The sequence below is a fragment of the Hirundo rustica genome, chromosome 2, assembly GCF_015227805.2.
Source record: "Hirundo rustica isolate bHirRus1 chromosome 2, bHirRus1.pri.v3, whole genome shotgun sequence".
In the NCBI taxonomy this organism is placed as follows: Eukaryota; Metazoa; Chordata; class Aves; order Passeriformes; family Hirundinidae; genus Hirundo; species Hirundo rustica.
Genome location: NC_053451.1, coordinates 21284799 through 21306843, shown reverse-complemented (window position 1 = coordinate 21306843; position 22045 = coordinate 21284799). Strand labels below are relative to the sequence as shown.

At 42.8% G+C, this 22045-nt stretch overlaps 2 protein-coding genes across 7 annotated transcripts in view; one reads left to right on the top strand and one right to left on the bottom strand.

Moving 5' to 3' along the window:
* CMSS1 (cms1 ribosomal small subunit homolog) overlaps positions 1 to 22045 on the bottom strand; it is a 222888-nt gene that overhangs the window by 61389 nt on the left and 139454 nt on the right. Inside the window, exon 1 of one of the 6 annotated variants that reach the window (XM_040089142.2) lies at positions 16166 to 16270. The exons of the other annotated variants lie outside the window; for them this stretch is intronic. Within the exon in view, the coding sequence (XP_039945076.1) occupies positions 16166 to 16226 (61 nt within the window). The 5' untranslated portion in view covers positions 16227 to 16270. Of the gene's footprint in view, positions 1 to 16165; positions 16271 to 22045 lie in introns of those variants that run through there. 6 annotated transcript variants of the gene reach the window in all.
* FILIP1L (filamin A interacting protein 1 like) overlaps positions 1 to 22045 on the top strand; it is a 188514-nt gene that overhangs the window by 29027 nt on the left and 137442 nt on the right. Inside the window, exon 3 of the mRNA XM_040089027.2 lies at positions 12088 to 12229. The gene's annotated coding sequence lies outside the window, so the exon portion shown is untranslated. The remainder of the gene's footprint in view (positions 1 to 12087; positions 12230 to 22045) is intronic.

Sequence of the window (22045 nt, the reverse complement as noted above, 5' to 3'; positions counted from 1 at the left end):
AATGAAAAGGCTTCAAGGAAGCACAGTTGGATGTCACTGGTTGTCAATGCTCAAAGAAGTCAGTTTGGCCATAAAATTTCCTTCACTGCCCATCCATACCGCTAACTCAAGCTCCTGCTGCTCACCTGGTACAGTATAAGGTCTAAAACCACACATGGCTACCAGTCCCTAAAAAACTTCAGTTTGCACGTTCCTCATCTACTTGATTTTAGGCGGCTGTCATTAGAACAAGTGGAATAGGCCTGATCTGACAATGCTGTCAGAAGAACTGAGGCTGCACAGCCCCATGCTCCCCGGTGCAACCAGCAGCAAGGCTGAAAACGTGTCCTCAGTAGGGGACACACAGCCTCTCCCTGCCTGAATGGGAAGGGCTCTGCTAGTCAGAATATGTCTGTTTTGTATGCATACACATGAACTTATTACGCATGTGTGTGTGCATATTTATACACACACACGTCCACACACATGGGCAATATATATTCCTTCAGCAGCTGGGCTCACAGAGTCTGCCCAGCAGCCACTTCTGGATCCCACTCCAGCTGCTGGCACAGACTGGCACACACATATCCAGATATCTCCAAAAAGTGCTCTGGCATTGATTCATCTTGATGGGTTTCAGATCTGGACTCAGGAACAGAGGTTCTCCTGAGACAGTCCTGGAAAGGACTCTAGACCTGGTGTCCCTTCCTTTGTGTCTTTAGTTAGTTTTCTGCCTGTCATTGTGTCCCTGTGCTCCTCTGAGCCTGTGGAGGTGGGACTTTGGTGGGCTGATGGCCCCAGTGATGGCCTGGGAGGGGTCCAGGACAGAGTACCAGTTGGGGTCCTCTGTCTGCCTTTGTCTGTGCTCACAAAATGTAGCAGATTGTCCCATACAAGAGTGACCTGGCAACTAAAATGCCCTGCCCCACCTCCAGATTCCTTCCTCTTCAATTAATCTATTTTTCTGTAATTGGTGAACATCTGCTTTTCCTACTGAGCACTTGGTATAATTTAGAGGAAGAATGAAAGGCATCTGTATTGGAAGCACAAAACAGAGGCACTTGAGATCAGACAAAACAATCCTCACAGAGAGCATGAAAATAAATTCCAAACAAATGCAAAGGTGAATTTTCCAAATGCCAGTCCCCCTCGCTTTAGGAGATGCATTGAGCATTTGTCTCTGATTTTTTTTTTAACTTTTAGTTTACTATCAGGCAAAGAACTCCATTAACCTCATTCAACATCCACCATAAGCGTGGGTATCTTCAGGCTGGCCCCACCCAGAGCTCCCAAGCTCGCTTTGCCACACAGGATGCTTTCAGCCAGTCCAGCACATCCCCTTGGGAGAAGAGCAGGAATGGTGGCCAGCAGAGCAGACAGGCCTCCCTGGCCCACGCAGGCAGAGCCGGGCTGGCTGACCACGGTCCTGCCAAGAGGTATTTTTGCTTTCTGACCGAGCACTGCAGGCAGCAGCCCGCTGCATTTGTGGGGAGTTGCTAAGCATTTCAGCCAATACTTTCCAAGCACAGGGAAAATTGCTGCTGCTTATGTAATCTGTCTTTTGCCAAATGGGAATCTGGGAGCTCAGCTGAGCTGACGTTAGCATTTAGGTTACGGAGCCAAAACATTTTTCACTCTGACGCTCTTTTGGTTTCCACCACTGACTACAGATTCTGCTAAAAAGTGACGTCACTTTCCTAAATGCCACCTATAGCATTAGGTCAAGCAAAGTGCTTCGTTTGAGGTACTATTTGGAAGGCAAGTTTTGGGAATACAGGGACATCAAGTCATACACAGCAAAAGCAGCAGCAGCACTGACCTGTGTAAGCCCCACAGGGCACAGGCACTGTGTGCCACCTGCTTATCCCATGTGCCAGTGGGTACCCTGCTGACCTGGGGCTCCTGGAAAGACACAGCCCCAAGTGTCTTCATACAACCTTCCCAGCTGGCTTCTTAAATTGGAAACTTACTTAACCTCTTAACTGCCAGCACATAATGGCATTGATTTACACTCACAATCTGCAATATTTCCCTTGAAGAAGTTGAGTTCCTTATTTTTATACCACTTAACATAAATATCTATCATGGAAAGAAGATGTATAGGCCAAGAAAAGAAAACAGAGACAATTAAGAAGGATCTTTCTCAACGAAACCAGCATACTGATTAATTGAAAGCCCATTTCATAATTTGTCAGGAAACAGCAGTGATGAGTATCAATTTCAAAATAATAAGCATAAAATAATTACAGAAAACCAACTGAAGGAAGTCTGTTATGGAAATCTTTTACAGCAGTAATAAACCCCAAATCCTGGAAAACTTTAAATGGTTCAATACCACATGCTCTTATCAGGTACAAAAGCTGGCTCATAAACTGCATATGAACGAAGAACAAAACAATGGCATACACCAGATTACATCTGTGATGAGAAAAGGCTCATCAAAAAAGAGGATGCCAAGCCACCTGCCACTGCTGTAAATTGAGCTTGGGTCAGTCCTTACTCTCAGTCAGGAGATCATATGGATGCTCAGAAAAGTCTCAAGTTTAGAAACTTAACTCTTGTATATGTATACGGGAAAAACAGTCTCTTCTGTTCACCTCATGGAACCTTAAAGAAAACAAGCCATGAGGGCATACTGATGCAAACAGGTGTGACAGGAATCACGAGCTCCCTCTTCTGTAAATACCTTTGGCTGGCAAAGCATTTCTTTGCCCTTGTATCTACTAAGGGATCACTTCAGCAGGGTTAATGAAACAGCTGAAAGCAGCAAAACCGTTTTTAATTCAGAAGCCCCTAAACATTGTCCAACAAGGAGCAAATTCAACTAAACAGACAGGCGGGTGTTTGGTGAATCTCTCCTCCCTAATTAAATTTTAGATACCTTGTGAAAAGGATATGCAAGTGATGCCATCTCCGAACCAGCCTCTGGTTGTGTCACTGCCGTAACTGAAAGGGTTGAACTTTTGTTATTCTCAAGCCCAGCACTCTGCAACAGCAGAAAATGCTTTTACATCTTTCTCACATGCGCTGCTAATAAACTTGATGAACAGGTCTACCACTCTCTCATGACTCAGCAGCAGTCAAGTTTGTTTTGGTAGCTACGTGCCTCTTCTCTTTCACTATTTTCTCCAAAGCTGATACATATTTTCAGCTATTTTAAAAAACAAACAAAAAGACCTAAAGAAAACGCCCACAAGCAAACAAACAAAAAGGTGAAGCCAAAGAGATGCAAAGACAAAACAGGTTTGCTTTGCTTGATCTGGCTAACCACAATACAGCAACATAAAAAATCTGGCTTTCTTCAATACAGTATTCAACTTGAATGCCACATGTAGGGGTAAGGGTAAGAGAGCCTTGTGACACTTGCAGACACCTCACTGCAGTTTTCCTGTCTATCTGTTTATCACAGACCCATGTCAGTCAGTAAAGCTGATTCTCAGTGAACCAACGACAGGTGTCATCAAAGTAACAGGAACTCGCAGCAGGGAAAATCCGCGGCTCAACGCCGGCGTGTCCCGGGCTTGACTCATGTCTAGTTATGCCAACACACTTCAAATGGTCAAATTTACTTTGAAAACCTGATGGACTCCCCTCAAATTATTTCTGTAACAGCAGTAAGTAAAAGCTGGAGTACTGTGAGATTGGATTCCAATCAGTGTGATGAAAAACTCCCTAAAAAAGAGAAAATATGAGGAAAGCAAAGGAGAGATGGTGGATTTTGGCTATGGCTGCCGCTGCTGTTGCTTTGCTGCACTTTATTTTAAGTAAAGCTACATTTTTAAACACTGACAGTGCTCAGTAAAATTTAGTAGCTATAACTTACAGTTAATCTTGGTTAGATTCTCCATCACCTGAAGTCTTTAAATCAATATTGGACGCCTCCTCAGAAGATAAGCTGTAGCTCAGCCAAATTTATTAAGCTGTATAAAAATCTACTAGATTAGGCTCTCTGGTTTGTGTTTATGTAAGATTGCAACCATGACATAATGTCTCCAACCTTAAGTATTCACTAGGCTATAGAACATCCAAAATTCGAAGCCTGTATGTGAGAGCTATTGACTCTAGTGCACCAAAGGTGGGCACATAAAACATGATATGACAAACAATTAAAAAACAGTACAATAGCTCCAACAGGGGCAACTTTAGTGAAGTATGGAAAAATACTGCACACGCTATTATGCTGCAAATACAGTGCTGAAAATAAAATTCACATCTTATAACAAGACAAACAACTACAGAAGGTATCTGTCTTACCAGCGTCATGGCAACTGTAAAAGAAAACACACACACTGACCTGAAATAGTAGCAACTTCTTCCCGTTAAGAATACTGCTTATAAGGGAACGAGCAAAAGCCGGCTGACCACATATCCATAAAAGCTGGGAATGTTTTCTGTTTCCAGAAACTGTTTCAATGCCTTTACTATTTTACCAAAATAAAAAGAAATCAAAACAACCAACAGAAAAACAAACAAACAAAAAAAAAATCAAGGAAGAAAAAAAAAAAAAAAAGATGGGTTTGTCACGAATTTTACAGTCCCCAAGTACACGAAGCTAACTAGCTGAACATACACACATACACACACTTCAGGGACTTTTCATAATCCAAACCATCCAATTTCCACTTGCCTCAGGATGTGCTGATAAAAACAAACGCCCTTAACCAGACCCTGATCCCACAGGCTGATCTAACCCTTTCACACAAGCATGCCACTCCTTTGTCTCAACAAAGAGACAATGACCTGCTCACACAAGTAGGCTGACAAAGTAAAAAAGGAACAGCTGCATCTACCCAGCCAGGGATTAACTGGCATTTCAGCCCTGTCTGTCCATTGAACAGCTTTCACATTACTAAGATTTACCACTTTATTGCCATTAACTCCACTGAATTTTTAAGAAATGCTATACACAATTGGATACCCCTGTAAGAAAGGTTGTACCACGCTTATTGGAGACTCCTTCCTAAAGAAAATCTTGCACAGGATGTTTTACAATTGTGTATCAGATATCGTCCCTTATCACTGTTGGCAGATTTCAAAAGAGAGAGAGAGAGAAGTCCTGAAAATAGCCAGCTCCTAAAAATCTGGTAAAAAAAACAGAGCAAAGAAAGGAGATCATAATCAGTGTGTAGGGAAAAAGCCCCCAGATGTGAACTGTGCCACTGTCAGTCTTATTCGATGGTACAGCACCAAAACAGCTTCTGACTGAATGTAGCAGACAATGGCTATTGCCCGGTGTAGTATTCAATAAGGAGAACACTGTGGAGTTGGATGTATCCAAGCAGAAAAGGACACTCATCTAGTCATTATCCTATTTTCAAGCCACAAACAGTTTGGATTTGCTTGTTTAACCATCATATATTTTTCTATTAGCAAATGACTATGTATGTATGTTCACAAGTTCTCCACATCTGAGCAAAAACCCAAAGCAGAAAATCCTGCCTAGAAACAAGTATCATTTACCATCTCCTATAATAAATGTAACTGTAACAGAAATAATCTTACATACTGCACTGCACATTTAAATATTGTATAGCAAAGCAGAAATAAGAGCTAATACGTATACTTACATATACCCTTCATGTCCTTACTGTGACTGACACAAAAGTCTGATTTACAAATACTTCATAAATTTGTGAAAACTAGCATGGAAACTGTTCTGCAGCTCAGTAACCTGTTGGAACTAACTCAACAAGTGCTGTGCACACAGTCCTTCCCTTTGAGCCTGTGAGCCACCAAGGGGGAAGGGAAAATGGCAAAACAACAGGAATGTCTTTGCATTTAATAACCAGAAACAGTTCGGACTGCTATTCTCTACCCTGTTCACTGACTTCTAAGAGCTCCCATTTAAACATCTAGAATAATTTACTTCTCATGACTACTTAATCCAGTTCTCCAACCTGAAAGTCCTAACAGCTGCTGCTGTTTGAAGCATCCAGAACATTACTTGAATATACTTTGTAAAAATGGCATTTGCTAGTAAAAGCAAAGCTCTTAAAGCTTAGGGGAAATAGCCTCGGGGTTTTCCCCTTCTGAGAGCTTAAAGTTTTATGAGTGAACCTAAAGGACTGCCAGACTTCTGAAGTGACAACACATTACCAAAAAATTTCCTATGTGTTTTGCAAATTTGAAGTCAGCCACATTTCACAACTGACATCAGGGTTTTTAATATCAGCTCTAATGAAATATAATTCTCCAATGACATAACTGTGAAGTATAGCATTCTCATTTCACTAGCTGGCAGAGGGGTTTTGGCCTTATTATTATTATTTCTTATGCAGAGCCAAAAGTGTTCTAGGCCCTGCACAGACATGCCTGAAGACAAAACCTTTTCCTTGTATCTGCTGTAAACACAGAGACCACAGCATATTCAGCTTTACAGAACAGGTCACACATTTTCACACGTCTGCTATGGCCAAGTCATATGGTAGGACACAGGAATAAGACAAAAATGTAAGAAATAATTTGCCTTCATCTTCTCTACAGTTACACTTTCACTAAATCTCTTTGGGTAGGATTGGATAGTTTCAGGGTTGGGAGAATGTCACTGTTTATTGAAAAAAATCCTACAGTCAATGAAGAAATTCCAGCCATCATCACAAAAGCCTGAGGGGAGCCGGGTGCAAGCTGAGAATTAAAATGATAGTCTTATTTTTGAATCTGGTTCTTCCTGAGGTCACAACTCCTCTGCTGGATGAGAGAGGTGTTTACTTTAGAACTGATACATGCACAGCTCACGACAGTTTAACCACACACCAATAAAAATTAAAAAGCTGCCATTTGAAAATGACTGAACTAAGGATTTAACTGTGAGGAGCTCTGCCTTCCCTAGACCCTGAAAACTCAAAAAACAGGGATGAGAGGAAAAGCTCTACTCCTCCCATCAGGGCCCAAACCCCCTGACGACTGAGATGAAGTCCAGGCATGGAAGACAGCAGTCAGAGAGAGGTTTGTCTACTCCAAAGGCCACAAGTAGTTGGTAGGAGCATCACACATGAGCACTTTGCTCTGAATTTGTTGCTGGAACAAGCAACAACAATAACAAGGTTGTACTCACCCCTTCACCTACACACCCCGCTCAATGTACATTTCTTCAGGTCTCCAATGGTGTTGCTTGGGAAAAAAATTGCCTCAGTTTGGTTGTTGCCTGAATGTTGTGCTTTGGGATGGAGCAGTGACCCTGGCATCACCAAGTGCCTGGGGATACTGATACTCCAGGGACACCTCCACACACAGCTCCAGCTCCAGCAGGAATTTGGAAGGGGTATCTCATGGCACAGCTCACAGCAGCAAGTCTAGGCCTGACCTGCTAAAGCATACACAAAAGGGATAAGCCATACTGACAGTTAAAAAGGGGATGCCTCTACTGTGGCAACATCTCCCAGTGGCTGTCATGAGGGGAAGGTAACAGGACACAGTCTCTTTGCCACAGGGCTGAAGCAAACTCAGCTTGAAAAAGAGTAAGAACCAGCATTCAGCACATTAAGTTGAAAGGTGGAGAGAAAAGCCTCCAAAAACGTAAAGGGCAGATGTCCTGTGAGAGTTTACAAATAAGTACATTTGTGGGGTCCACTTGTTGGCTTCTTGTCTAAGTCTTGAGATAACACCTTGTTGGATTCGTAAAACACAAATGTACTTGATCAGCAGATATTTCCCCTTTGGCCTGGACACTGATCAGGGTATCTTGGTACCCTTGCCCTCCTTTTGCATCTTTCTGAAGTCCTGAGGCACATTTACTGGGGGTTTGCAGCCCCTGAACTGCAGCCTGAACATGGTTTGAACTCTTAGTGAACCACTGACAGCTGCACATACTTCTGTTTGAGGCTGCAGCAGAAGCTGAACAGAAATCATGTTTGATTTTTCTACTTTGGTGGGCAGGTGAGGAGAAGAGTCCACATAACGCATCGTGGTGCAGCTTGCAGTGGTGGTGGCTGTCTCCTTTGGTGCCGCAGCTCATTTCTGTACAGATAGCTTTGCAGGATGAAGTAAGTGTTATCCTTCAGTTTCTCCAGACTGCTGACAAACATTACGCTGGTTTCCAACGCTGATGGAACACAGAAGAGAAAACACAGAGCGTGACTTCCCAAAAACAGGCAAAAACTTTGGTCCTCTCTGGAGGATGCTCTGGGACGAGGCAGAGGCTAAATGGGGTCAGAACAGCCTTTCCCAGCTCCACATAGCCACGTGTAAATCTACAGTAACAGAGGTGTTACCTCTGCGGGGCTGTGTGAAGCTTGCGGCAGACAACAGCACAGCAAGGGAAAAACTGCAAGGCACGTCTGCTCTCCACAGCCAAGAGATCCCAGTCAGGACTAACACACTTGCTGCAAGGTTTGCCTGAGAAGGGAGAGAATCAAAACCACGGAAGGATGGCAGGGTTTGTCCCACTGTAAATGCTGGCATTTATAATGGAGAACAAAGTGTCACCGGATGCATGTTGCAGACATTCACGGTTTGCTTTTCACGATGTCACGTAACAACGCTTTGTACTAAGATTTCACACAGTAGTAGGTCTTTAAGTAATTACATTTTCTGCTTGTAGGAAACGGTCTCCTTGGACCATACCAAATAAGCTATTGTCCCAGCAATCATATTGCCATAACCAGCTACCAACATTTGTTTTAAGCCTCTGCCATTTCTTAAGAGCTCTTACCTCTTTATTAAAGGAGAATGAAAGCCTAAAATTGACAGAATACTCTTCCCCAAAGACAATAGCCCTTTCATCAGGCACTGAAGCAATAAGTGGCATAGGAAGGAGAAAAAATCATTAGTTACAAAAACTAAAGCCTCTGTTTATGAACTCAAAAAATCCTATTTTTCACACAGTTCTAGAGTCCTAATATGTAAAGTTATATTAAAGCAGTATTAAATCCTCTACATCTTCCACCCACACAAATGAAGCAGTCCCCTCCTACCCCTCCACAGCTTCCAGCCTCAAATATCCTGGTGTAAAATGATCAGACAAAATAGGTGACTTATGTTTTTATTGGTTCCTCCAGACTATGACGACATTTCCTAAAACACTGAGCCAGGAAACTATTAATGCCTCTGAAAAAGTGGAAAGGGTCAGGCTATTTCAAAGGATGTGTTTGCTGAGAGGCCTTTGTTACGGATGTATAGGCCACTTAAGATTTGATTAATAATAACAAAAGTATTTCGCATTCCCGTAACATTTCTAGCTCCAAGGTATATTGTGAACATCTTTGTTACATTGTGTTACTAATAAATTCTTGTATTTCTTGTGTTATGAGAGCATTACCCCTTTTCACCTTTCTGAGAGCTAAAATAAGCAGGTTAATAAGCTTGCCTAAGATTTTGTAAAGTGGTATATCCATTCCAAGACCGGTATATCCATCCACAGATCCTTATGTGCTCCTAATCTCAGGCTGTTACTGGAGAGAGAAAAGGGTCTCAGCTTATCACCATTATAAAAATGACAGACCTGGGAGATTTTCTAGATTTATCTCAGTTGTGTTGGCCTGCATTTGGCAGCAGAAAGTCAGGTCAGGCACTTGCAGGCGGGGTCAGAGATCCCTGAGAAAAAGCTCTGTGTGTGTTATATACAAGCACTAAACCAGAGCAGCCAGTACTCTAACAGGAGCGCAGCACAATGCACGCAGGACAGAGAGATCCCAGAGAGTCGTCCAAACTTTCTAGTTTTCTAGCACATACTACATGAATATAGCTCTTTGTCTTGGCTGCTTCGTCAGCAGGTCTGGGAAATGGCAGGGGGGACACAAAGGACTTGCACAAAAGCCTTGGAAGTAAAGATGCTCCCAAGACATCATCACATCTTTAGTGGCCGGGACAATTTCACCCACAAACGCGGTTCTGATCCTGCCTGCACAAGAATACGTGGGAAGGTCAGCTCCCTAAGGCAGGAGTGCGAAGCAGATAGCATGATGCATTTTCACACGGGAGAGAGCTGAGACATCCTAAAAGAAGTACAAGCCACTGTTTTTACTGCCTAAGGAACTTCACCCGTCCGTCACGTCTCAATCCATCCCGGTCGGCCCAGACGACAAACGCCGCAGGTAAAATCCCACTATTGCACAGTGCCACCTCCTGGGCAAGCGAGACTGGAAAAGCACCCTGTGTCCCTCCTCTGCCGCAGCATCCAACGCGCTAGCGTCGCGTCCCGAGCCCCGGCAGGCCCGGCACCAGCTCCGTTCCCAGCGGGCAGGCCGCGAATCGACGGGAAGGGCAGCGGATTGTTCACAGCTCTCCCCGCAAACGAGAGCCGCGGCGATCCCCCTCTTGGGTGAGGCGGTATCTGCACAGGCAAGCACCGCACAAAGCCACAGGATTAAGTTCACTCTGGGTTGCTGGCTAATCACAAATTAGCCATCAGGGCTTCCTTTCAACATCCAAACAGGAAATGGGAGTGGAGGAAGTTGAAAGCTTAATAATTTCTTGCATGTTAACAAGTTCTATGAGCCGCTCCAATAAAAAAAAGCTTTGCTAAGTGAACTTAACCCTAGCGCAACAGTCTGTCCCAAAATGGCAAGCATTTATCTTTGAAACCAAGCCGTGCCTTTTGGAAAGACAACGGATGCAGACATTTAAATCAGCATAATTTAATTCCCAGGATAAGAGGACATCAAACGGTGATCTGAAGCTGAGGATCCTAGATACTGTAATCACTAACGCTGAGACTACAACCCCCAAACCAAACCCAAGGTGGGAACCCAAGCATCTCTCTTGAAATTTAGTGAATAAACAGGATCAGAAAGGCAACATTTTAGTTATCACAAACTGTTAAATCCATAATAGCCTCTGACGAAGGAGTAAGAAAGTCATGCCTAATGTTAGCTCCATTTCTTTCCACTGTCTTTTAGGGGTACTGTACTCTTTGGTTGTGCACACCCCGTAACATTTACCTGGCCACACACAGTTAAGTGCCAGGAAAGCTGGGAAATAAAGTCCCTGTAAGACACTGAGAACCCTAAAATGCCTAAAGGAGCACAGGACCTTCAGGCCTCCACGTCAAGCACAGCAAGGAACATCTCTTCATCTCTAGGTTACGAGATCACAGCCCCTGGCAATTGGGAAAAGCCTGGCCCATAATACACTCCTAATTTGGTACTATCTTCACAGCAGGAGGAGGAAAAACAATTTTGTGCAACTGTTGAGCAATTCTCAAGAGTTCAAGACAGATGAAAGGCCAGTTCCTTGGTTGCCTGAAGATATTAAGACAGATTAGGGACAAAAGTAAGATGACTTAAATGGGTGGATGTAGACTGATGTTTTGAGGGCACAAAACTGCAAGATAGAATTCCTTGTTTTTTTATGAATGTACCCAACCAAAAAGAAAAATCTCTTGGAAGAACTCTACAATACAGAAAGAGATTATTTCAGTGGGCTGCATGAAGAACAGAACAGAAGCAAAGGAATTTGGAAAAGAAACCCTGCTGTCAATATAACCACTACACAATCTCATTATCTCCCAGGGATGCTAGCAAGAACAGATATATAACATAGTTACCATGGCCCACAGTAAGCTGGCTACAGTAAATAAAGAGCTAAAACTACATGGGTGTATGCTCTGCATGATGGAGTGCGAAAGTAAGGTTTCCCCTACTTTCAGCAGTAGAGACATGGGCACTCCTAGCTCCAATGCAGCATCTACCATGAAGTGTTGCCTGCCATAAGCCACCTCAATGTGCACATAGTTGGAAATTCAGACCTTGCTGTGGACTCTCGTATTACTGTTCTGAGCAACAAAAAAGGGGGAAAAGTCTCTTGTACATGAACATCTGAATTTCCATTCTGGGTCCTTCAGATTATGTTCACAGTAGGCATTCCTTGTTTCCAAGGTGACAGGAGGAAGAGCGGGTATTTAATCAGCCTGGGTTTTAGACCACCCATTTTCAAAAACTCTCCAGAAGAGTTTTGAAAGCTGAAAAGCAAGGAGTCTGTAAGACTGCTGGGTTTGGTGTTGGGGTTTTTGTTTTGTAAGACACAATTATTGGCAGGTATTACACCTGTCACTGGCAACACCAACTCCTTCTACAGTACTCGTATTGTGACCCTGCACTTCAATACTTGTGGTACCAATTGTGTCCAAGAGTTTATTTCCGTGGAGTCACTAACTAACCACTTCTTTTTTAGGATGTTTGCACCCAGGGCAGCAATGCCACTTCCCACTACGTGATAAAGACCATGAGGACTTCGCAGGACTGCCACCTGCGCCTTGGCAAAATGACGGCATCTGCCAGAACATTCGGGTTTCCAGTCTGTGATGCTCCAGCAGGTTAGCTGATCTTCACTTAACTTCTGTAGTACCAAATGGTTTTCCTTAAGCCAGAGACTTCTAAATTTCCTTCCCTCTACTTCCAGTGAGAGAGGTAACAGTTTCCAGACAAGGTTTCTTTGGTAAAGAGTGCTGATGAGCTCATACCTGTTTAGCAGCTATCACTCTATCAACAATCCACTGTCAAAAAATGGAGGAGGAATGTGCTTGACAATGTGAGAGATAAATTATGATCTGTGTCCTCCTTGCCCTACATTCATGTAACACACAAGGCTCACATGTGCTACTCACTTAAGTGTCTAAAGGTGTAGTTGTGACCAGTTTCTCTGGATCAGACACCAGGTAGCTGTTAAATAATATTAAGAATGATTTCACCATGCGATGCTTGTACTGGATCTCACCCAAAACCTTTTTATATTCCATATATTACTGTTTTGCTGCAAATGTGGTCTCAAAGCAAAGTAAGAACTTTGATGAATATATGCATGAGATCATCCAGATGAGGAGACTGCATGTTTACAGAGGTGTGGAAACACTTGACAAAATAGATTATCTTTTTCAGTTTGTATTCCAAAATAAAGGTTTTCTTGGATGATGAACTCAGGAGTTCCCTGAGTTCTGTTTATGGAGGGCAGCCTAATGAGTGGGACATCAGGCTAGCAGCTACATGGCAGAAAACAAACAAACAAACAAAAAAAAATCAGCAGGACAGTGCAGAAAAACCACCATTTGAAAATTTTCTTGAAGGTCACCTACTTAGCAGCTTTCCAGGTTAGTCTCTGGGAACCCCTGACTCAGATGTTGGAATTCTTGTGAGGAATATAATTGATCCTTGTGCAGAGTTTTCCTCCTCAAAGACATATTTCCAAAGGTTTACTTTTTTTTGTGATGATTACTGGGCTCTGTGTTACACAAACAGAAGAATGACAAGGCAAGAGCAGACATGCTAACCTTTCAAATGATATGGTAGATGGAAATGCTTGTATAAGCTCAAAACAAGTGGTAGTCTTACTGAGGAGGCCTCCAGGTCTAGTAGCAGCTCGTATATTTCAGTGGTGGTAGAAGGGAAGGGACTCTTAGCGCTTAAATCTTCAGTAGATTTTAAAGTTCATTTTCATAGTCTAAAGGCTTCGGAAGGTAATGATAATTTGTGGTATTCTCTAGAATAATTGTGGTCCTGTTTTGGTTCCGCTGTATCACAAACATCCAAGAATAGGAAATATTTCTGCCTTGTATCACCACTGCAAGTGAGAGATTGCCTACAGAGGGAAGAGGAACAGCTGTGGAGGTAACTGCTATAAAAGATATCAGCCTCCATTTACACCCCTTCAAGTGCAAGTGACAACTGTAAACTGTACCTAAGATCTGAGCACACAACTGTGCAGTTAATAATTCACTAATGGAAAAAGATAAAGAAGATTTTTGGTTTGCAGGTGGCTCTCCTGCACTTGAAATTTCTGTGCATATTTTCAAAGGCCTCTCATCCCCAGCTGCACGCAGATTTACAAAGTAAGAGATGTTAGCAACTTGTTCTCCAGTTTGCAGGGATGGCTGAAGCTTACTTAAGCTCTGGCAAATTATTGGGGAACATCTATCTTACTCCTTTGGTACAAGCAGGTGTAATGGAGAATTCCCTTCTGCTGAAGAAACTACCTGAGGTGCAAACTAGGGGTCTTTCTCTGCAAACTTTCTGCCTATTAATTCAGATGTCATGAGGGGAAAAGCCACCAGTGAAACGGAGAAGCAAACAGATAAAAATCTCTGGAATGTCCTCTCTGCTCAGAGCTCAGGAAAACTCAGTTACGGAGGGAGGCCTGGCGTGAGCCCCACGCTCCCCCAAGATGCAAGGGACTCCTTGAGGGAGTGAGAGCAGCAGTCCCAACCAAAAAATTTCTTTTGCCTCTATTAGTCTGGCAGACCTGACAATGCACTTCTCAACCTCTGGGCAGGGAAAGCACGAGTTGGGTCACGCCCTCCCGTCATGCTGGATCACGGGGTGCTGCCTGTGGTTGGAGGACTGCGTGACAAGAAAAGCGTTCCGGCACGGCTGAAGCGCCCTTGTTAAAAGGTGTTCTGTGCCAGTCATGACTGGCAGAGATCTGGCTTAACTAAGTAAACTCCATCCTGCTCCTCATCCCACAGGACAGGTGTGGCTGATTGAGAAATCAAGGCTCGAGCTTCCCCAAGGCCCAGCCCTGCCTCTGTTGCAAACTGGGCATGGTCCAGGTTAGGCCGCAGGGTAACGTGAGGTCACGGCGTGATGCTCACGGCATGCACCGTGCCAGGAACGGTCAGTGAGTCACACAGCCCGCAGGAAGGTGCCTGGTCCACGGGAAACAGAGACCCAAGAAACACCACTTGCTGTACGCTGAAGATCAGACGGCGAGGACGTCTGGCAAAGCCACCCAGCTGCTGTGGAGACAAAGGCTATGCCAGGCAGCAGGTTTTCTAGGAGACAGCCAGCCAAGGAGGCTGCATCTGACCTGTGGTCTGTTTAAGAAACACAGCCTCACTGTCTTCCGTGTTTTATCTCATTCTGATCATGGGTTAAGCGAGGCACTCAGCCTATTGTTCTTGCCACGTGATAAGTAACTAGCTACATGTAAACAAAGCAATTAAGCTCCATAAGGAACTGTTTGCCCTTCAAAGCTGAACTAAACATTGCATTTTGATTTTGGGAACCCAAATGTGGTAAATTACTGACAGTTAACTATGACCATGGGATTGTTTCCTGCACAGAAAAGGCTCCCGGAACATGCAGCACATACTGGAAAATCACCTTTCCTCCTCTTTACCCTGACATTAACCACCTAAAGACCTTGCTGCACTCACTGCTAGCTGCCTTTTGCTGAGTATCACCTTAGCATAACTAATTTATGATGATTTATGATCATTCTTACTGCAATTTATGATAAGAATAGAAAGAGAAGCTTCTTAGGCTGGCGTAGCTTGTTCTAGATCCCTGCTCTTCAGCTGTAAAACCACCAGGCTCCATCAGCACCCCTCCAGGAGAACACCTCTCAGTTGTTAACTCCTTAATGTATTTGGCAGTCAGACAATTCAGTAGGGAGCAGCACAGCACAGAAATACACACCAACTCATTATTTTCTTATTAGCTGTACTCCTGTTGCACCTAAACCCCCTTATCAATATCAGACTGTCAACCTGCTGAACAGAATATGCACAGAAGAAAGAATCCCATCCCAAATGCCTTCAAGACCTGAAGACTCAATATTTTAAACCCAACAGACACATCCAAATCAAAAAACCCCAACTCTCCCACTGCTAATATGTGTGTGTGTTCAGCTTTGTAGGGTGAATTTATATATTCATAGAATGTAGTAATCTAGAGCAGACAAGGTAAAAAAAAAAGAACCACCAAAATAAAAACAGAAAGGAAACATTACTAAATCCATTTGGGGCTATTAAAAGCAAAAGTAAAAATGCATTCTGGCATAGCACCCAATATAATGTTCACTTTTATATTTTAAATGTGCAGTTTGTTCCTTTGCAAAGATTTAACAGCTGTCCCCAGTTAGACACCTGCACTGCAGCTCTCTGCTGTGCCTGTCACTGTGGGACAGAGGCACCTGAAGCAGGGACACAACTGAGGAAGGAAGACCAGGAGCTGGCTGGAAGAGTACAGATGTAGTGGGCTACCAGAGAGCTCCCACCACACCAAGAGGAAGGACACAGCCTGGAAAGTGGTGGCAGCTTTCTGTTCCCAGAGTTCCCACTGGAAATCTGGGAGTTAAAACCACAGTCATGGTGGATCCTCTTATACAGTCATTAGTCACGCTCTCCCAACAAACTCTGCTATGTGGTATCTCTGCTTACGCTGCCTTAGAAACATCCCAGCCTCCTGATGAAGTTACTAGATAAATTGTGAGTTTTGAAATACAGATACACAAAGGTTAAGAAAACAAACCCTCTTACTATTTACTGCAGTGCTGCAACACGCACGTCTCCATCTCTGACCAAGGGTGAAAAACACCATTTTGTGCAACAGAATGGCAAGGACAACAGTTGGGAGGCTGAAATGGCCTGTTGTGGTGGTGTTATCCAACTGACATATGGCTGTGGGACACTGGGACACAGGCTGTGCAGGTGCTCTTTCTAGTCTATTAACAGAAAAAGCACAACTTACTTACAAAAGATACCAAAATATGCTAATTTGGTTATTTTTATAAATTCTGGGTGCCAAAATGGGAGGCAGGACCAAAATGAAAAAGATATATTTATCTTTGGTAAGATTAAATTTCTTCCTGAGATTCACCCACCCTCATCTATATTACTGGCCATCAGATTTTTACAACTACCTTCTCTATTCCTTACAAATACTTATGGGCACACCTTCAAGGCCGCCCACGTACAATGGAGGAGCTCTGAGCATCCTGTGTAGGAGGCAACAGTGGCAGGGACACAGAGAAAAACATTCAGCTGTTTCTAAATCCAAAGTTCCCATCAAGTGCTGCTTTTCTGTCCCTCTGGTTTCTACTTTTTTGACTACTGAAGGGAATCCTTCATTCAGCAGAGACAAAAAGGCCTAAAGCTGCTTCATGGGATATATTTTAGAGTGGGATAATTTGGGAAGGAATGCAGGCCTAGGGTAGAGCTTCTTTGGAGGCACATAGGGACCTGAAGAATTTGGGGCTCATCCTATGGGAAGATCAAGTTAACCCAGAAGAGACAGAAGGCTGTGAAGGGCTGGACTCCAAAGCCAGGGGTGAGGGGGCTAGACCTGGGACAGACTGTAGGACAGTACCTAGTTCCTAGTCTCAGTGAAACTGGTATCGAGGGAAAGGTCCAATTCTTCTTACAGCCAACACAGGAACAATATATGAGGTCTGCAGCTTTCTTATAACAGTATAATCACAGTATAGGAATTCTGATTGTGAAGGAATTGAGGTTGGGAAGAAAAAGGAAAGCTATTTCTAGACCCATGCAGTGACTAGATATGCCAAAGCTCAAGCTTTCACCAAATGGGCACAATTACTTTCAGCAGGTTCTACTTGTCCTTTGGACAGCTCAGCATCCGTCCTTTCCAAAACAACATTTCAGAGGAAGATATTGTAGGAGTGCAGGTCAAGATGCACTCTTCAAAATCTACGGTGTAGTACAAGCCTTAGGTTTACCCTTATTCCTTACTTAAACGTGGTGTTTCTCTGCCTCCTCTGTGCCCTCTTTCATTATTCAATCCTTGGCTCCATTAACTGTATGCTTGGCTCTTTCTCTTCTGCCTTCATTCTCTCTGGTTTTCTTCCTCTTCACCAAAACAGTCTTTCCTTCTTGCATGCTATTTCCCCACAACAAAAATCATAACGTTCATCTGATTTCACATGAGTAGCATAGTTGCTTTTATGTTTGTACTCCCACATTTTTCCTTCCATTGATACTGTTCACAAGCCCTCTGGAACAAGGCCTGTTTAGAGTTGAACTGTGTTTAGCAGAGTAGCATCCAGAAGATCTTGACTGGCCCCTCAGTAAGCCCAGGACAAAGGCACTTAACAGCACTGGTTGGTTAACTTGCCTCTTACACAGCTGCCACCCTATTCCACCTTAGGATCTGAAGTTTAGGTCAACACATTAGTACCGTGTCATTCCCCAGCGCAGTACCTGAGGCAATTTTCTTCAAGGTCACTTTACCAACAACTTTTAAGGTGGTTGAAGAATTCTACCTCAGAACCCAGGCAACAAAAACCCCTGCTGTACCAGGGAAAACTCTTCCAAGGTACAGAGCAAAAGGCTCTGTACCTTCCAACCCTAATAAACATAAGGCATTACCCTGCCCTTGTCTCTGCAGGTCAGAGGGCTTGGGAAGCACCTGCATCCCATGGTGTGGAGCATGGCAGTAAAACCATCTCTAGAAAGATGGTTCAAACAAGGTAGGACCTGGGCATCCTGTTTCTCATGGCACCATCCTCAAAACGTACAACTGCTACCAAACATTACACTATCAATTTCCCGCTGAACCCAAAACGCACATCACAAATATCCAAAAGAAAAAGAATAAAAATATTTATGTCTTAAAACATGCTGACTGGGTAAACAAGATTGTAGCTGGGTGTCTGTTATGCCCTGCTTCCCCATGTGCAGGCTGAGGCAGATATAAATGCTTTCAGCAGACACTGCTGCGATGCTCTCATGGCCCATGGGCTGCTCTTCCCACCCCTCTGCCTGGCAGGAGCAGAGCAAGGCCTGAACACAAGGATGGCTGCCTGCTTATGCTTGGAAGGTGATGACCCATGAGCACTCTGCAGACACTGAGCTTCTCAGCCAGCTGAAATAAATCATTCCCAGACTATGTGCAAACACCATGCACGACTACAGGTACAACTGTCAACTTTCCATCAGGTCCTGAGTGCCTGATGGAGCCTGTTTGTAGCTACAGAATAATGCCTTTCTCCATCCTTCATAAGTTATGATCCTTCGTAACTTTTTTGGTGGGGCAACTTACTCTCAGATAATTATCTAAAATGTAAATTAAAAAAAAAAAAAAAAAAAAAAAAAATCATGACCAAAAATGGTCCTCTCCAGCTCTCACTGCAAACATTTAGAAGTCCATCTGTCCATTCCATTGCCACCGGTCACATTCCCCTTTACAGTGCCTGTGTGCTAGAATTCATTGTGTCATAAATGTGACAAATCAAATCATCCATTACATTAATACCTATTACATTATGTTGCATTTGGCCAAAACTATCCTTCATACATAGAGGCATGTGCCTTTTATAACTCAACATCTTTGGAATATATTAGTTTTTCAGTGTACTTTTTATACTGCAGCTTTATGACAAAAGATCTCTAAACCTATATATACCCTACCTACCTGTATCTGTCATAATATTCTTCCAAACTCTTCAAGATGACAACTGAAAATCTGTAACCTGTAGAGAGCTTGCAACATTTCAATCCCATGCAGAAAGTAACTTCTATGCTTTAAATGTTGGTAAGCAAACACAGGAAATAACCATCCAAATAAAAATACCTGAGGGTCCTTCTTTTTTTTTTTTTTTTTTTTCCCAGTTAGCACCTTAAAGAGTACACTGTTTTCATTGTTTTCATGTAAGGAGAATTCAGATAGTTAAGAATAATTTTATGACAGAAGTTGAGTAACGGAGCTCCATTTCAGGTATGCACCTGAATTCCTGACTTATCCTAGACTGAATGTCTGACACATCCAGTCAGCTTGTCTGATTTCCAATGACATCTCTGTATTTCCAGCCCAAGTATATACTGATATATCACTCTACAGTAAAGACAGAAGATACTTTTCAAAGCTTCTAACATCTGAAGTGCTTCTGAAATAAGGACTTGCCACCCTAGTCAGAGCATCTCAGATACGCATCTTCTGCAGATTTCTTCTTATAAACCACAGCATTAATAGGAAACAACTTGTAATCTACTGAACTGTCAGTAAGAGAACCAGCAATAAAAATCATTTAGGCTCTACTGTCTACCCAGTTGTTCTAGTTAATTCTTGTGGTTTTATCATCACTGTTTTCTCCCCTTCCTCAGTGCCTGAGAGAATCAACACGTGGAGTGTGTTTGCCTGTTTAGCCATGCAAACACAGCAGTGGCAGAGAATATGCTTGAAAATTGTCTGAACTATTATAGAGAGAAAAAATGGATTTTTATTCTCTTGAGTAGTCACAGCCATTACTTGTAACAGGGATATGCAAAAAGCATTAAAGTGGATGCATGAATTCTTACTTGATGATATGCTGTAGTCCATTACATCTGAGGAAGTGTTGTTACAGGGAATACTAGTGAGAGCATTTTGATATGGGCCACAGGACTGGCTAGCACCAGTTTCACTGCTCAATGTAGCATATTTTTCCTATTATGTAATGCTTATTGGGGGTATTATAATGATACATAGCTGAAAGCCATCAGTAAAAGCTTTCACAAGGGACCAGGCAGAGAAAACTGATACAATGATAAAGAGACAGCACTTGATTGTTTTTCCTTATATTCTTTTGTACCTTTTGGTGGCTGTTAAATCAGTATGCTCTGATCAGATCTCTTAACCTCACCTGCCACCTTTATGATACCATTTGCCAGACCAAATTTAGAAAACAGCTGCTGGGAGAAGGCTGCTGTCTCATCACTTGTGGAAGGTCACTAAATAAGGAGGCAGCAGGGGGGAGGTCTCTGTCAGGTCACTTCACGTCATTACAAGCAGTACAAGCTCCATCTTTCCCAGGATGATTTCGTTCAGCACATGCAGATGCCAAAATGGTTAGAAAGCAGACTAACGAGCTGGGGCAATTACAGGGAAACCTCTCAAAATATGAAACCATATTAGGTGGCCTTTTATTGACTATGCCTAATTTAAAATTTATATGTCATCAGGGCAGACTTGCAGAAATCCTCATGAATGCAGTGTAATCAAGCTTTTATTAAAACTGGACAGACGTTTTCACCACCAAAGCCAGGATTTCATTAGGAACCTTTCTCTGGTTACTCTGTTGAACTTTCTACATTTACAGAACTCTGTCAAAGTTACCTCTTAAAGATTTAAGACTGAATTAACTGATACTTTCCAGGGTGCCATTTATCACCAAGAAAAAGTACACTAATTTGGATAGTTTAGGGTATGCAGATCTTACATATTTTGTTTTGAGAATCTTCAACTGTGCTGGTGAGAAGCAGATAAAAAGAACTGCTTCCAGTCTCAACCTCAGATATTAAACAACCATTTAATTATCAAAAGGAATCAAATGCAAAGCAAATGAAAGTTCAGAAAGTAAACAGTTTCATGTCTCAAAAATCCTTCTGTCACTTACAGATCACAGAGGTCTAAGAATCCACACCAAGTGGAATTAAATACAACAAACAGGGTGGAATCATTATGAAAAATTCATGTGAAATTAAATGACTGAGCACTACTTCAAAGCAGCTGGCGATAAAGTTACTCCACCAGTTTATCCATAATCCCATTTCTTGACCAAATATTCTAAATTCAATACAATATAATTATGAGATGCTGAATTGCATGTAGAAGTCTGCCTATCAGTTCTTTAAAATACCACAGTGAAAGGATGCATATTCTAACCTCACTGTGTAAAATATAATTTTGGAACCCCCCTATAATTCCAGGATGAAATCACCACAATTGGTCTAAAAATGCAGTATTTTAAAATCTAATACCTCATCTTTTGGGGGGGAAAAAATTCTTGCCTCTTGCAAAGGGAGAGTGAAAGGCATCTCAAGATTGTAACCTTAATGGGGGTAAAAATCCACCAGCTGCTTAAAACACGGAAAACATTCAGTTACAAGTCCCAGTCCATTTTGGCACCTGGTCACTCTTGACAGAGCAGATGCAGACAGAGCGTGCAAGGTGTAGGATGAAAACATAAGAAGTTGCACACTGTCTCATACATTGGAAAAGGGATAAGACACAGAACTATGGGCTGATAACATGCCCATGAACTCATTGGTTCCAGATGATTCCTCCCCTTCATTCGCTTCTTCGGTGCCTTCTGGGCCACTAGAAAGGCAAGTTCCTTCAAGCAGAGATCTCAGTAAGGTCATGCCAAACATCAAAGGCACCAACAAAGATGACACACACACAAATATGTGAAGGACATAAAAGAAGGCAAGTCTGGAGCAGCTGTCAGAATAAAGGAAGCAAGACTGAGGCTGGGCAGACAATAAACGATCAGAGAAAGAAATGCCGGCAGATTAGCATCAAGCTGAGCAGTGAAAACTAAAAGGGAAAATTGGTAATTGCTCTCCCCTGGAACAGAAAAGCAGTCAAGCTAAGAGGAAAAACTTGGTGAAAGAACACAACTGTCACTATAATATTGGCCT